The sequence below is a fragment of the Crinia signifera genome, chromosome 3 (genome assembly GCF_055691185.1).
Source record: "Crinia signifera chromosome 3, ASM5569118v1, whole genome shotgun sequence".
NCBI lineage: Eukaryota > Metazoa > Chordata > Amphibia > Anura > Myobatrachidae > Crinia > Crinia signifera.
The window spans coordinates 318827215-318842731 of NC_139219.1; the positions used below are offsets into that span (position 1 = coordinate 318827215).

The 15517-nt window shown below is 46.3% G+C and overlaps 1 protein-coding gene across 1 annotated transcript in view; it reads left to right on the forward strand.

Annotated features, from left to right (window-relative positions):
* Window positions 1-15517, forward strand: part of PKHD1 (PKHD1 ciliary IPT domain containing fibrocystin/polyductin) — a 378814-nt gene that overhangs the window by 222588 nt on the left and 140709 nt on the right. The window contains exons 41-42 of the mRNA XM_083175049.1: window positions 11964-12029; window positions 14042-14170. Coding sequence (XP_083031175.1) covers window positions 11964-12029; window positions 14042-14170 — 195 coding nt within the window. The remainder of the gene's footprint in view (window positions 1-11963; window positions 12030-14041; window positions 14171-15517) is intronic.

Sequence of the window (15517 nt, forward strand, 5' to 3'; positions counted from 1 at the left end):
ATACATGTGGACGGAGCAATTATGTGATTTTTTGATAGGAACTACTTGATTCCTCACCTCGGGCCTTCCACATATTTTCTCAATTAGATTTAGGGAGAATCTGGCGTGCCCTGGTGGAGCGTGTTTTAGATCCGCAGCCAATGCGCATGCTGCTTTCGTTATTGTTCTGTTACAGAGCTGACCTTTCTCCTTTGCGCTTTGATTCCAGTGTTGATTGTTTGTTTTCACAGTTCAGTTTTAATTATGCGTTGGACGCTTTCATTTCCTACTTCTGGGACGCTGAAATTTACTTTTCACCAAAATAGAAACAAAATTAATTCGGACAATTTCATTAGTTGTAAATGCATTAACTGGGGTCATCTAAACTAATGCTGCACACATTGGGTACTAGTATACCCATTGGGGTGTTCTTCAGCATCCGTATAGCTAGAGATAACTCTGCGTTCTCTCTAATTGACCTCATTATGCGCTACGTCTTACTTGCATAGTGTAACTCATCGTAGCACAAACTGGACTTCTGCCTGAAATTGGCTGTTGAAAACTAAGTAACACACTGCTGCTAATATTTGACAGTGACATTGTGAATAACTGACCTTGCCTAGCAACATCTGCAACCAAAATAGACTATTGTTTCCAGTGTTGCTAAGGAAGGTCAGTTATTCACAAACGGCAGCAGTGTGTGTGTCTGAGTTTTCAACATATGGTTTCAGGATCAGGATACTTTAGTGCTCACATAATTATTTTAGTTAGGAGAGAGAACACTTTACCGTTCTCAATCGGAGTCCAAGTGGATGTTACAGTATGAAAAGGTCCCAAAAATTAATTGGAAAATGAAAACAATCATGAAAAACCCATTTCAACTTTTTGTCAAGGTAAACTAGTGCGTGTCGACTTTTGTCAATGTCAAATTAGTGTATGTCGACTTTTTGTCAATGCCGACCTATTGGTGTCGACCTAGATACTATTGGCCGATCATCCGAATACCAGTTCAAGCCTTCTCTGTGTGCATTAGTGTGTATAATACCCGTTTTACACTGCCGCAAAAACCTGGGTTTTTCCCGCATGGACCAGGTCAGCGGCGGTGTAAAAGGGGTTAACCCGTGTCCCTTTAACAAGCCTTGTTAGTTACTGTCTGATGGGACGTTGGTTGGATTCAGGACCAGTTGCCTGCTTTGCCTGACTTGGAGGTTGTATCCCGTGTATCACCTTCACTTTTAGTGCTTTTGAGAGCTGCTCACCCCAGTTCTCCACCATCGGGGTAATTGGCCTTTTTTCACCCATGTCCCATGTTTGTGTATGTGTGTTTTATGAAATAAAATGATGTTGCACCATATACTTTTATTTTCAATTTCTGGGTATCCATCTGAGATATTCTGCTGGGTTTCCTATTGATATCGCAGTTGTGAATTGAGGTTTTCACTGTGTCTGTGAGAGGAACGTGCAGTATTTGTTCTATTATTCCATATCCAGTTCTCTAAATACGGAGAAGAGGATCGCCCCTATATTGCCAGGGTTGTACCTTCATTTATTCTAAGGCGCCATCGGAGGGATGTTTTTAGTATTGTGTATTGTGTAGGGTCACCACTGTGAGTTGCACCCACCGGAGGCTGCCTGGCGCGCTAATTGACTGATCCACTCCATTTCTTTGTGCAAGAATCTGGTTATGTATGAGAGCAAATGACAATCAGCCATTTGCTCCCTAACGCTGGAAAACAGTCCATGGTCATCCAGACAAATCGGTTAAATCCATTTATCAAATTTATCCGTAATGTCTTTTTTCCATTTTCCAGCATTTGGAAGCAAATGGTTGAATATCATTTGCTCCCACTGCATTTTCTGGGCGTCCCCCAGTGTTTCCCAGCCATTGGGAGGGAGGGACACTGACATCATCAGCGGCCTCCTTCTATCCACAGCCTTCGCAGCACTGAGTAAATCCTAGTCTGTGCACAGTGCAAGGGAGTGCGGGGGGGGGGGGGGGGGGGCGTGTGCGTTCAGCGGGGCTGCAGCATTTACCTGCTTGCTGGACCCTGAACACTCGCAGCCAAGTAAGCAGCTTTGAACGAGGCCCATTGACCATGGGGGGTGCGCATATTAGCCCATACACACGGGACGGTCCAGCAAATATGGCCGGAAAGAACATGTCGGGCTGATATAGCTCCGATGCATACCCAGCTATACAATCACACTTTAGAAAGTTTGGGACATTTCCCAGGACAAACGGTAAAACTCCTGGTTCTGGAAAGCGGAGGAAAGCGTCAGTGACGGCAGAATCCATCCAGACCGCGAGCGGTTAAACCGATATCTTGCTCACACTTTGCTGTTTATCTCCGTGCATTGTTGCAGCTCACCTCTCCTGATATTTTATTTATAACCACAGGGTAACCGCTTGTATACTGAGCATCAATCAATGCTAAAATATAATGTGATTTTACAACAACATTAACAGCGATGATAAATATATCAGTTTGTTACAGAGAATCACAGTCACGAGACGGCGCCTTTACTCGCTCTTGGGCGCAAAGTCAAAGGAAACAATAGATACCACGAGGCTCGTCACAACAATTGCTCCTCTGTAGCACACCCAGGGGCAGAAACCTCTATGATTTAGTGTGTGCGTCACGCTGGGGACACGTAACATACGTGCTCTGGTTCAATGTGTATGGTTCTTCGTCTCTCTCTACGGCCCCCTCTATAAAGACATGAAATAACTCTTACCCCTTTCATAACTAGTGTTCTCTGTGCTGTACGTTACGTATTCTTTTTTTTTTTAAAGGGGCTACGGAACCAAACACGGCAGACGAAGGGACAATTTCATCTTGTAGCTTGATATTAATCCCTTTAAGAAGATAATAATACAAATATTTTATGGGGTTTTCTATTCGTTATCGGGTAATTCTTTAAAAAAAAATGAAAGTGTAAAGGGGTCTTTTGCATTAGCATTTGGGTTAGGTTTAGGGTTAGGTTTGGTGCTAGGTTAGTGTTAGCATTAGGGTTAGATTTACTGTTAGTGGTACGCTTAGTGTTAAGCTGGATCAGGGCCGTCGATAGGGGGGTGCCGTGGGTACAGCTGTCCCTGGCCCCAGCCTCTGGAAGGGCCCGGGCAGCTCATTTTGCCCACGTAACTCCCCACTTCCCTGACTGCCTCCGATGTGTTGCCTGTACTGCGCTCGATACAGGCTTCTTCAATGCAGAATGCTAGCGGCTAAATAAAATGCTTCTCTGGCTTTTGAGCCAATCAGAGCTTGTGTACCATTAGCCAATCAGAGCAGCTGCTGGTACAAAAGCTCTGATTGGCTCACCAGCTGGTGCTGCATTTTAATTGGCCACAGGCATCCTGCATTGGTAAGCCTGTGCTGCGGGACCTGCTGCATTTAGCAGGAGGGGATGAGGGACTCGGTGCAGGAGTCGGGGGCGGTAAGTGAAGGGAGGGGAGATGAGGGGAGATGAGGGGAGATGGAGAGGTGGGGGCCTGGAGGGGCCCAGACTGGAAATAACTCCTGGGCCCCAAAATTCTCAGTGGCAGCCCTGAGCTGGATACACACTGGGCGATATATCGTTTCCTACAATATATAGTTCAAATCGCTTAGTGCGTACCCTCTGTATAGTTAACAATGCGCACTCCCGCAGGGGGTCGTGACGCCACTGACCAATTTCATTTAACGGTATTAATCAGTGGGTATGCACTATATAGTTGTCCTATAACACCACCGATATAGTTAACAATATCAGCGCTGCCGAGTGTGTACCCAGCTTTAGTATTAGAGTTAGTATTAGAGTTAATGTTAGCATTAGGGTTAATGTTAGAGTTAGTATTTGCATTAGGGTTAGTGTTAGCATTAGGGTTAGAGTTAGTGCTAGCATTAGGGTTAGTATTAGCATTAGGGTTAGGTTTAGTGTTAACATTAGGGTTAGTGTTAGAGTTAGTGTTAGCATTAGGGCTAGGTTTAGTGCTAGAGTCAATGTTAGTATTAGGGTTAGTGTTAGAGTTAGTGCTAACATTAGGGTTAGTGTTAAAGTTAGTGTTAGCATTAAGGTTAGGTTTAGTGTTAGAGTTAGGGTTAGTGTTAGAGTTAGTATTAGAGTCAGGTTTAGGTTTAGTGTCGAGGTTGGCATTCTGATTCAGTTTAGGCTAATACAGATAAAGCCAATAGATGATAATAAGCCGTGGTGAGCCATAGCTCACCAGAGAAGGCTAGTTGAAGAAGGCTCCATCTGTATATTAAAAAAGAAAGTCTGGGATTGACATTATAGTATGAACATGTTGACATTTAAACCATGGTTCTCTGTCTCGCTAAAGCTTGCTAAGCACTTTTGCAATCACAAGGGTGCATACCAGCTTTAGACAGGCGGGAGCCTAGTGAAGTGATAAAGTTGTGATAACGCACCAGCTACTCAGCACCTAACTGTTAAATTAAAGGCTGGTTTGAAAAATGACCATTAGGAGCTCATTGGCTGGTGTGTTATCACCTTCCACAGGGTTGGGCTGATTAGCAGCACCAGTCCTTTCCTGATATCAGGGCTTCTGATGGGGGAATAGCTGCCCAGGTGATAGGCATTGGGGTGTGGACTACGCCAGGGACCACTGGAACATACTGAGGAGTGTGTTCTATGCTGTGACACCTGTATGCTGCAATTCTGTAACCATCCTTGCTTATGCTGATTACCTGGTATGCCGTTTGCCTGCTGCAAAATAAAGACCAAGACTTATGTTTGTGATTCCTTGTCACAGTATGTTGCTTCATTAAATAAAACTGTAATATAATAGCGTCCCCATAATACATTAAAGAGGAGGGCAGAGATTACGGCTGTCTCTATACTATCTGTCTCTATACTATCTCTTAGCTTTGGAGGTCAGTCCAGACCTGTCTTGGTAGGCCAGGCGGCTGCCCCAGATACCGTATTAATTAGGCGGCAGGTTAGCCAGCGCTGAATATTTAATCATGACATTCTCACCGGGCATTTCAGCATATGCTACTATCCGAGGCTGGTATTTTGTCTGACAGCCAAATGTAATTATGCGAAAGATTGAACTCTTCATTATTTCCGCTAATTTATTGAACTCTTAAAATTAATGAACCTTTAGTCTTTTTAAATGTGCTTGATTACCATGGGAACACCGAGGACAGAATTACACATTTCTCAAACAAAGATTGATGACTTGGAATAATGATGTGAAATATTTTGTCAGGAAAAGGCAACTATAGCAGCGCGGCTGGAAAGGTGGGGAGCGCCAAATATCGGCATCCCATCGTGGAAGCATTGATCGCACTCATTCGTTGTCACCTGTAAAACAGGATTACTACACTATGGTTTTAAAGGGCAACTAAACCGATCATACGCTTTCGATACATTGTGCAGAGGAGATCTTGTCTTTTGACTTGTGTTTATCGAAACACACAGGGACCCGAGTCTATAAAGACTCAGTTTTCCTTCAGAGTGATGTAATAGCTGAGGACCCCAAAAAAGAAGTGGGTGGATTCTGGGCTCCCTGGCTCCCTATTTTTAGGGGCCTTCCAGCTGAACTGGGTAGGTAGTCAAGTATGGTTACCAGTGCAAATAGTGTTAGGTGCCTGCTGTACATGACAACTGGGAAGTCTCTAGGACCAGGGAGACTCTCATGAATGGTCTAGCAGTCTCACTGAGGCTTGTCTGTCATCACAGCGGTGATGTCATCACTCTCTTTCCACTATGGCGAAAACACTAGGTGGAATAAAATGGAGGATATATTCTACAAGAAAATGGCCACTGCTCCCCAGGACCCTGGTGCTTGCATCATACCTCCCAACTTGCATAACATGATATTGGGATCTCACAGGAAAGATGGGGGGGGGGGCTCCAGATGAAGGAAAGAGCCTTGCATGAAGAGTTGTGGCCTCATGCAAACCCCCTTTTTCTATCAATGTGGGGATACCCTTGCCAAGCACCCTCCGAGGTGCTTGGCAAGTCCTTAGACTCTCCCTTTGGTGCGAATAAAAGGACACGCACATCCTTTACTAGCAGCAGCAGCAGCATATAGATGAGTGCACACAAGCACAGATAGGATTACTTTGTGCTATCATGTGATGCCATTTCTCCTATCGGGGGTTCTCTCAAGGTGGGATAATGCAGGGAATACTGAGCAGCTACAGCAAATCACTGTCCTTGCACATAAACTCCTTAGGTTAACCCCTCGCAGAGTCTGAATATTTGGTGAGATTAGAAATGCAATGCTAGGCAGCAGGAGACTTATGGCTGAAAATGGAGCTTCCTGCAGGATGCGGGAGGGCAGGCAGCTATGCATTGAGGTCTCTAATAAAACATTTTGAGGGAAATTTACTAAGATGTGTATTCTACCTCACAATATACTTCTTATATATTTAACAACCTCTACAAGATAGTAGAGAGGATCTGATTGGTTGCCCATAGCAATATCACATGTGAAGTAGAATACACATCTTAATAAGTTTCCCCCTTTGAATTGTAACAGCATATGGTTTATATGTGCCAAGCTTTCTAACTGCTTTGGGCCTCATTTACAAGTGGACCTAAGTGAATTGTGTGGTACATCTTCCAGTGGGCCTGTATAAAGGACAGTGGACCTGATTCTGGTTCATTTGTAAAAGCAAATTCTCTCTCTAATGGACAAAACCATGTGCACTGCAGGTGGGGCAGATGTAACATATGCAGAGAGAGTTCGATTTGGGTGAGGTTTGTACTTCAAACTGATATCTATACAGATGGGGCACCTCTCGCTCAGATCCGGGGCTCGCCAGACCGACCCACGCTGGTGCGCCGGCGCTCCATCTGAATGGGAAACACGAGCGTACCATACGCATGCGGGTCCCACACGCACGCGCATCCCAGTTTCGTTTCGGCGGAGGACGCGATCCCTGCCCGTCTCCGCTTTAGGTAGATGGGCAGGTTTGGGGGGGAGCAGGGAGGTGGGATCGGGCAGCGGGGAACGGCGGTGACACAGTGGTTACCAGCGGGGAGCTCTGTTGTAAGGGGACGCACGCGCGTCTCGTGCGCACAAATCCCCTTCCGGCGGCTGGCGGGGGATGGTGGCTGGCGAATCTTCTGCCATCCTCTGCCTGAATGACAGCGGCTCCATCTGTATATTGCAGTGTAAAAATAAAGCAGCCAGTATTTACTCTGCACAGAAACAAAATAACACCCAAATGTAACTCTCTCTACACATGTTACATCTGACCCACCTGCAGTGCACATGGTTTTGTCTATTAGAGAGAGAATCTGCTTTTGCAAGTGAACCAGAATCAGTCCCAGTAGATGTTGCTTTCACATTCCCCCTTTATACTGTAGCTATCTAGGTAAAAAGAAGATCCCGATGGGCTAAACATTATTTCCAGTTGCTGGCTCTAGCTTTCATCAGAGCTACTTAATGAATAGTGGAGGTTATTCTGGTTGACACGCAGCAGCTGCGCGCAGGGCTATTTTTCAGTAGGCTCCAGCAGGAACTGAGGCCCTTATTCTACTTCACTCTTTCTGACAAAATCTTTCTTAGATGGACAAAACCATGTGCACTGCAGGGGGGAAGATTTAAAATGTGCAGAGAGAATTAGATTTGGGTGAGTCATTTTGTTTCTGTGCAGGGTAAATACTGGCTGCTTTATTTTTACACTGCAATATAGATCTCACTTTGAAGTAAAACCCCACCCAAATCCAATTCTCTCTGCACAAGTAACACCTGCCTCACCTGCAGTGCACATGGTTTTGTCCATCTAAGAAATATTTTGACAGAGTGAACTAGAATAAGGGCCTCAGTTCCTGCTGGAGCCTGATGAAAAATAGCCCTGGCTGCGCGTCTTTTTAAGCCCGCCGTTCGCATTGCCGCCCTCCCCCCTTCGCAGGGCGAATTTGCGTTCCCATGGGCGCATCCCCCGGCCCACCTCCCCACATCCCCCCACCTGCACTGTTGTGTGCGAGCACCCGGCGAACACTCTATTCGCCGTGGCCACTCGCACACAGCGCATGTGCAGAAATGCACATGCACAGAAGACAAACATTGTGCTCCAGTGCAACTAGAATAAGTATCATTATGTATCACCCTGCCTGGTCTTGTCTGAACAGGGCCTGATTAGATAGGAGAAACTCCTGAAATAATTTTATTTGACATATGAAGATCTGCAAATTATTATATGTTGAGTCAGGTCTTTGATGCTGATCACCATTTCTAGGGACATCACATATTTAAAATATATGAAAGCAGATGCAAATTATCTGCAGATGGGAGGAATGCTCCGAAGTGTATTCCCAGAGCACTAGTAACCCCAGCCAGAAGTGTATACCCAGAGCACTAGTATCACAGGCCAGAAGTGTATTCGCAGAGCACTAGTATCACAGGCCAGAAGTGTATTCCCAGAGCACTAGTATCCCAGGCCAGAAGTGTATTCCCAGAGCACTATTATCACAGGCCAGAAGTGTATTCCCAGAACACTAGTATCCCAGGCCAGAAGTGTATTCCCAGAGCACTACTATGACAGGCCAGAAGTGTATTCCCAGAACACTAGTATCCCAGGCCAGAAGTGTATTCCCAGAGCACTAGTATCCCAGGCCAGAAGTGTATTCCCAGAGCACTATTATCACAGGCCAGAAGTGTATTCCCAGAGCACTAGTATCCCAGGCCAGAAGTGTATTCCCAGAGCACTAGTATCCCAGGCCAGAAGTGTATTCCCAGAGCACTAGTATCCCAGGCCAGAAGTGTATTCCCAGAGCACTAGTATCACAGGCCAGAAGTGTATTCCCAGAGCACTAGTATCACAGGCCAGAAGTATATTCCCAGAGCAGTAGTATCCCAGGCCAGAAGTGTATTCCCAGAGCACTACTATGACAGGCCAGAAGTGTATTCCTAGAGCACTAGTATCCCAGGCCAGAAGTGTATTCCCAGAGCACTAGTATCACAGGCCAGAAGTGTATTCCCGTGGCACTAGTATCCCAGGCCAGAAGTGTATTCCCGTGGCACTAGTATCCCAGGCCAGAAGTGTATTCCCAAAGCACTAGTATCCCAGGCCAGAAGTGTGTTCCCAGAGCACTAGTATCCCAGGCCAGAAGTGTGTTCCCCGAGCACTAGTATCACAGGCCAGAAGTGTATTCCCAGAGCACTAGTATCCCAGGCCAGAAGTGTATTCCCAGAGCACTAGTATCACAGGCCAGAAGTGTATTCCCAGAGCACTGGTATCCCAGGCCAGAAGTGTATTCCCAGGACACTAGTATCCCAGGCCAGAAGTGTATTCCCAGAGAACTAGTATCCCAGGCCAGAAGTGTATTCCCAGAGCACTAGTATCCCAGGCCAGAAGTGTATTCCCAGAGTACTAGTATCCCAGGCCAGAAGTGTATTCCCAGAGCACTAGTATCACAGGCCAGAAGTGTATTCCCAGAGCACTAGTATCCCAGGCCAGAAGTGTATTCCCAGAGCACTAGTATCCCAGGCCAGAAGTGTATTCCCAGAGCACTATTATCACAGGGCAGAAGTGTATTCCCAGGACACTAGTATCCCAGGCCAGAAGTGTATACCCAGAGCACTAGTATCCCAGGCCAGAAGTGTATACCCAGAGCACTAGTATCACAGGCCAGAAGTGTATACCCAGAGCACTAGTATCCCAGGCCAGAAGTGTATTCAAAGAGCACTAGTATCCCAGGCCAGAAGTGTATTCCCAGAGTACTAGTATCACAGGCCAGAAGTGTATTCCCAGAGCACTAGTTTCACAGGCCAGAAGTGTATACCCAGAGCACTAGTATCCCAGGCCAGAAGTGTATTCTCAGAGCATTAGTATCCCAGGTCAGAAGTGTATTCCCAGAGCACTAGTATCACAGGCCAGAAGTGTATTCCCAGAGCACTAGTATCCCAGGCCAGAAGTGTATTCCCAGAGCACTAGTATCACAGGCCAGAAGTGTATTCCCAGAGCACTAGTATCCCAGGCCAGAAGTATATTCCCAGAGCACTAGTATCACAGGCCAGAATTGTATTTTCAGAGCACTAGTATCCCAGGCCAGAAGTGTATTCCCAGAGCACTAGTATCCCAGGCCAGAAGTGTATTCCCAGAGCACTAGTATCACAGGCCAGAAGTGTATTCCCAGAGCACTAGTATCCCAGGCCAGAAGTGTATACCCAGAGCACTAGTATCACTGGCAGAAGTGTATTCCCAGAGCACTAATATCCCAGGCCAGAAGTGTATTCCCAGAGCACTAGTATCCCAGGCCAGAAGTGTATTACCAGAGCACTAGTATCACAGGCCAGAAGTGTATTCCCAGAGCACTAGTATCACAGGCCAGAAGTGTATTCCCAGAGCACTATTATCCCAGGCCAGAAGTGTATACCCAGAGCACTAGTATCACAGGCCAGAAGTGTATAAAACGCTCAGCAGTTTCTATGAAGGGTCCCCCTACAGTCACTTATAGCATCTTTTATTATCAACCTTTTGTCTAGAAATATCTAGTTTGAAATAAAACTTCAATCCTGCTAATCAGGACTCCAAAGCATATGTTAGTGAGGACTGAAAAATATATACTGGAAGGAGCAGGGTGCTCGGCAGCACAGAGCATATCAGGAGATGAATGAGAACATCACTGCATGTGACAGGGGCAGTGACATGATGTGAGGAGGGGAATGGAGGCAGCAGGAAGCCACAGACTGACAGTTATATAGTGGGAGGAGCAGGGACCCCAGCAGCACAGAGTATATCAGGAGATGAGTGATGTGTCAGTGAGGACAGGGCTTCATGTGACAGGGGCAGTGACATGATGTGAGGAGGGGAATGGAGGCAGCAGGAAGCCACAGACTGACAGTTATATAGTGGGAGGAGCATGGTCCCCAGCAGCACAGAGTATAGAGTATATCAGGAGATGAGTGATGTGTCAGTGAGGACAGGACTGCATGTGACAGGGGCAGTGACATGATGTGAGGAGGGGAATGGAGGCAGCAGGAAGCCACAGACTGAGAGTTATATAGTGGGAGGAGCAGGGTCCCCAGCAGCACAGAGTATATCAGGAGATGAGTGATGTGTCAGTGAGGACAGGGCTGCATGTGACAGGGGCAGTGACATGATGTGAGGAGGGGAATGGAGGCAGCAGGAAGCCACAGACTGACAGTTATATAGTGGGAGGAGGAGGGTCCCCAGCAGTACAGAGTATATCAGGAGATGAGGGATGTGTCAGTGAGGGCAGGGCTGCATGTGACAGGGGCAGTGACATGATGTGAGGAGGGGAATGGAGGCAGCAGGAAGCCACAGACTGAGCGTTATATAGTGGGAGGAGGAGGGTCCCCAGCAGCACAGAGTATATTAGGAGATGAGTGATGTGTCAGTGAGGACAGGGCTGCATGTGACAGGGGCAGTGACATGATGTGAGGAGGGGAATGGAGGCAGCAGGAAGCCACAGACTGACAGTTATATAGTTGGAGGAGGAGGGTCCCCAGCAGCACAGAGTATATCAGGAGATGAGTGATGTGTCAGTGAGGACAGGGCTGCATGTGACAGGGGCAGTGACAGGATGTGAGGAGGGGAATGGAGGCAGCAGGAAGCCACAGGCTGAGAGTTGTAGTGGGTTGTATAGTGGGAGGAGCAGGGTCCCCAGCAGCACAGAGTATATCAGGAGATGCGTGATATGTCAGTGAGGACAGGGCTGTATGTGACAGGGGCAGTGACATGATGTGAGGAGGGGAATGGAGGCAGCAGGAAGCCACAGACTGACAGTTATATAGTGGGAGGAGGAGGGTCCCCAGCAGCACAGAGTATATTAGGAGATGAGGGATGTGTCAGTGAGGACAGGGCTGCATGTGACAGAGGCCGTGACATGATATGAGGAGGGGAATGGAGACAGCAGGAAGCTACAGACCGAGTTTTATGTAGTGAAAGGTGCTAAACTACAAGTGATTCTGAATCCTTTATACATGTGGGAGGTCTTAATTACTGAACCACCATGGTAAATATATCAACTCCTATATATGATCTTTTATCTTTTTGTCACAGTTGCCGGTGAAGGCCAAGTAAGAGTGACACTGACAGCAGAGCAGATGATGTCACCACCAACACCAGGTACCTGGCACTGTACATACAGGGCATCATATGTAACTGTGGGGTTTATTCACTAACTGTTGGTTTATGAAATGTGACCAGGCCTGTACAGCATTAATCCCCATTATGTCATCTGTGATAAACCAACATTTAGTGAATCTACAGCCAGAACCTCATAGTGGGACCAAGAAATAACTCAGCTTCAGTCACTTGCAGAATAAACTCTTCTCAGAACACCCCACATAGGATACAGCAACATTCCCCATGTCATTAGGGTGTAAATGTATGAGGAAGAAGTGGTATCAGCACACGTTATGTATGACTGCGGCGATGTAAGCAAGGTGACGGGGGCGCTCATTAGATCTCACGCTAATGTGTGGAGTAATGTACATATTGCCCCTGCAAAGTATAGGCTGCTGGAAAAGATCCCTCAGTGGATAACACGAGTATAAATGTAGTTCCTAGGCTACAATGGCTAACAACAGGGGGGGCCAAACCGGTCCTCGGAATCTACCAACGGTACACGTTTTCCATATTACCTTGCTGGTGCACAGGTGTACTAATTACTAACTGTCACAGTCCCCAGATCACCTAGCTGGTGCACAGGTGCAGACATTACTAACTGTCACATTTCCCAGGTCACCTAGCTGGTGCACAGGTGTAGTCATTACTAACTGTCACATTTCCCAGACCACCTAGCTGGTGCACAGCTGTAGTCATTACTAACAGTCACATTTCCCAGACCACCTAGCTGGTGCACAGCTGTAGTCATTACTAACAGTCACATTTCCCAGATCACCTAGCTGGTGCCCAGGTGTAGTCATTATTAACTGTCACATTCCCCAGACCACCTAGCTGGTGCACAGCTGTAGTCATTACTAACTGTCACATTCCCCAGGTCACCTAGCTGGTGCACAGCTGTAGTCATTACTAACAGTAAAATTTCCCAGATCACCTAGCTGGTGCCCAGGTGTAGTCATTACTAACTGTCACATTCCTCAGACCACCTAGCTGGTGCACAGCTGTAGTCATTACTAACTGTCACATTCCCCAGGTCACCTAGCTGGTGCACAGATGTAGTCATTACTAACTGTCACATGACCCAGACTTCCTAGCTGGTGCACAGCTGTAGTCATTACTACAATAACTGTCACATTTCCCAGACCACCTAGCAGGTGCATAGCTGAAGTTATTACTAACTGTCACATTTTCAAACCTGCTGCATTTATTCCTACTATAGATCCACAGGTTGCCTGAGAGACATGAACTGTTGGTAGATCTAGCTGACAGGTTTGGCCACCTCTGGCTAACACCATTTAATTTGATGCCAGCTACAGAGGCCAGCTGAATAAATTGGGCATTTTCACAGAACCGGCTATTGGGTTAGCTTTTGCAATTGAAAGTGACTGTGGTAAATGTCTCCATACCTTCCAACATTGGTGGTCAGTGGAGTGGACACTGTGCACTCTGATGGTGCGTTCAACCACAAATGGTGTGGAGCCTAAGGGAAAGGAGCAGGTCTCACTCTCTATGGCACCCCTGACGAGATACTCACTAGCATGAATAGAGTTTTCACCCAACGCTTAATCGCTGCTTGCATGCTGATCTGCAGCTGTGTTTACTCCCACCAAGACCAGACCCCACCGTGGGAGTGGGACAGTGGGATGGTCCTAAAAAAGGGCACTGTGCACTGAATACAGGACAGTTGAGAGGTATGTATCTCTGATATCTGCTGCTTTACAACAAATATCTCCTGTAATACTGAAGCAATCTTCCAAAAACAGACATCGCATGACTTACTGTACAATAAATAGACTCTGGGACTCTGGAAGGTCGCAGATTATGGCCTGGAGTCCCACAGGGCGCGCCGTGATCTTTAGAGTGAGTTGTGTTACTTGTTGCAAAATTGTTTAAATAGCAAGTACAACGCAATTAGCAACAGAGCCGTTTGTACCCATAGCCGTGTAACACACAGCTGGTTCATATTCATCCACTAATGTCTTCAATATCTCTGTTTAATTCATGTTTCCCAGCGTCCGGCCCTCAGCCCCATCCGGTTCTCAAGTGGTCTTCTCCAGAGTCTTGGGAAGGAGTTGGCAAGGGCTGGGGAGGACATAGTTCAGCAACACCTCAGGCAGGAGATGATGTTCTCATCTTACCCAGTAAGTACATCTAAAACAAGAGTTCTACAAGAACCAAACCTTGATAACCATTTCCTGGGGCTTCCAGACTCTATATTATGACTATGATTTCTCGTTGCGGTCCGCCAGCTTGTTGGTAATTCACAAGCCACCCAGTCTGTACTGTAATCCCCCTTAGAACTTTAGTGTCTGCCTTAGGTTATCTCTTACAGATGTACAGTAAGACACGTATTTCATCTTTGAAAAAGAACAATGTGGGGGATATGAATCACATCATTACACCGTAGTTGGCAAATCACAGAGATTCCCTTCCGGCACTAAAGGAAGAGGCTGCAAATAAGTGTTTATCTGATCAGTATCAATAAATAAATTGATTTAATGCTCGATCTACCCCCCAGTCTCTCCGATATCCATGACTATGGGCATTGCCGCAATGACCCTACCCGCTGCCTTGGTTGCTACGTGGCGGCTAGTTACAGTATGTTGCACTATTGCGAAGACGGCGCCGTTTTGTAACGCCCATTATCCAATGACGTTGTAAGTTTGTATAATTATAATATGCAGATCACATGTGAAATCTCTGCAGTGCTGTTTGCACCAAAACTTTTCCCATTGATTTAAATAGTCCATTCAGATCATCGTCATTGTGTATGGGCGCACCAGCCATCCAGGAGCCATCAGAGATACTGACAGCTGCAAATGTGACTAGGTCCAGTTTTACGTCAACGCTGCCCCTGACATTCCGTGCACTCGCAGACCAGCGATCAGGACTGAATCAGGCCCCTAATGTGGCATCATTAGCATACAGTATGTACAGTATGAGTACACAGTTTTTTTGACTGCACAGTACAGAAATAACTATTTACACATATTAGACAGATGTACGTCTAACGCTGCATAAGCCCACGTTGTACCAACATTCTACATTAGGGGAAAAGGATTCATAATTTGATTCATAATTGGCAGCAATCCCGATATTTATGCAGTTGAGTAATTATCGGCAGTGCATCTTAAGGTGCCCATATTAAGGGGGGACATGCTCAACATGTACAAGTATATCAAGGGCCAATATAAGGAACTGTCACGCACCCTCTTTTCTACTAGAAAGGAATCTAGGAGGCGAGGGCATGAGTATAGATTAGAAGAAAAAAGATTTCATTCAGCTAGTAGAAAGAATTTCTTTACGGTCAGAACAGTCAAACTCTGGAACTCTCTTCCCAGAGAGGTGGTAACGGCTGGCTCATTAAATGCGTTCAAGGCAAAGTTGGACAAACATTTACTGGAGAAAAACATCCATGGGTACAAATAAGAAATCTAATCTGTCTGTAAAATATCAGAACCTACCAAATCAGCAATGGATATCTATAC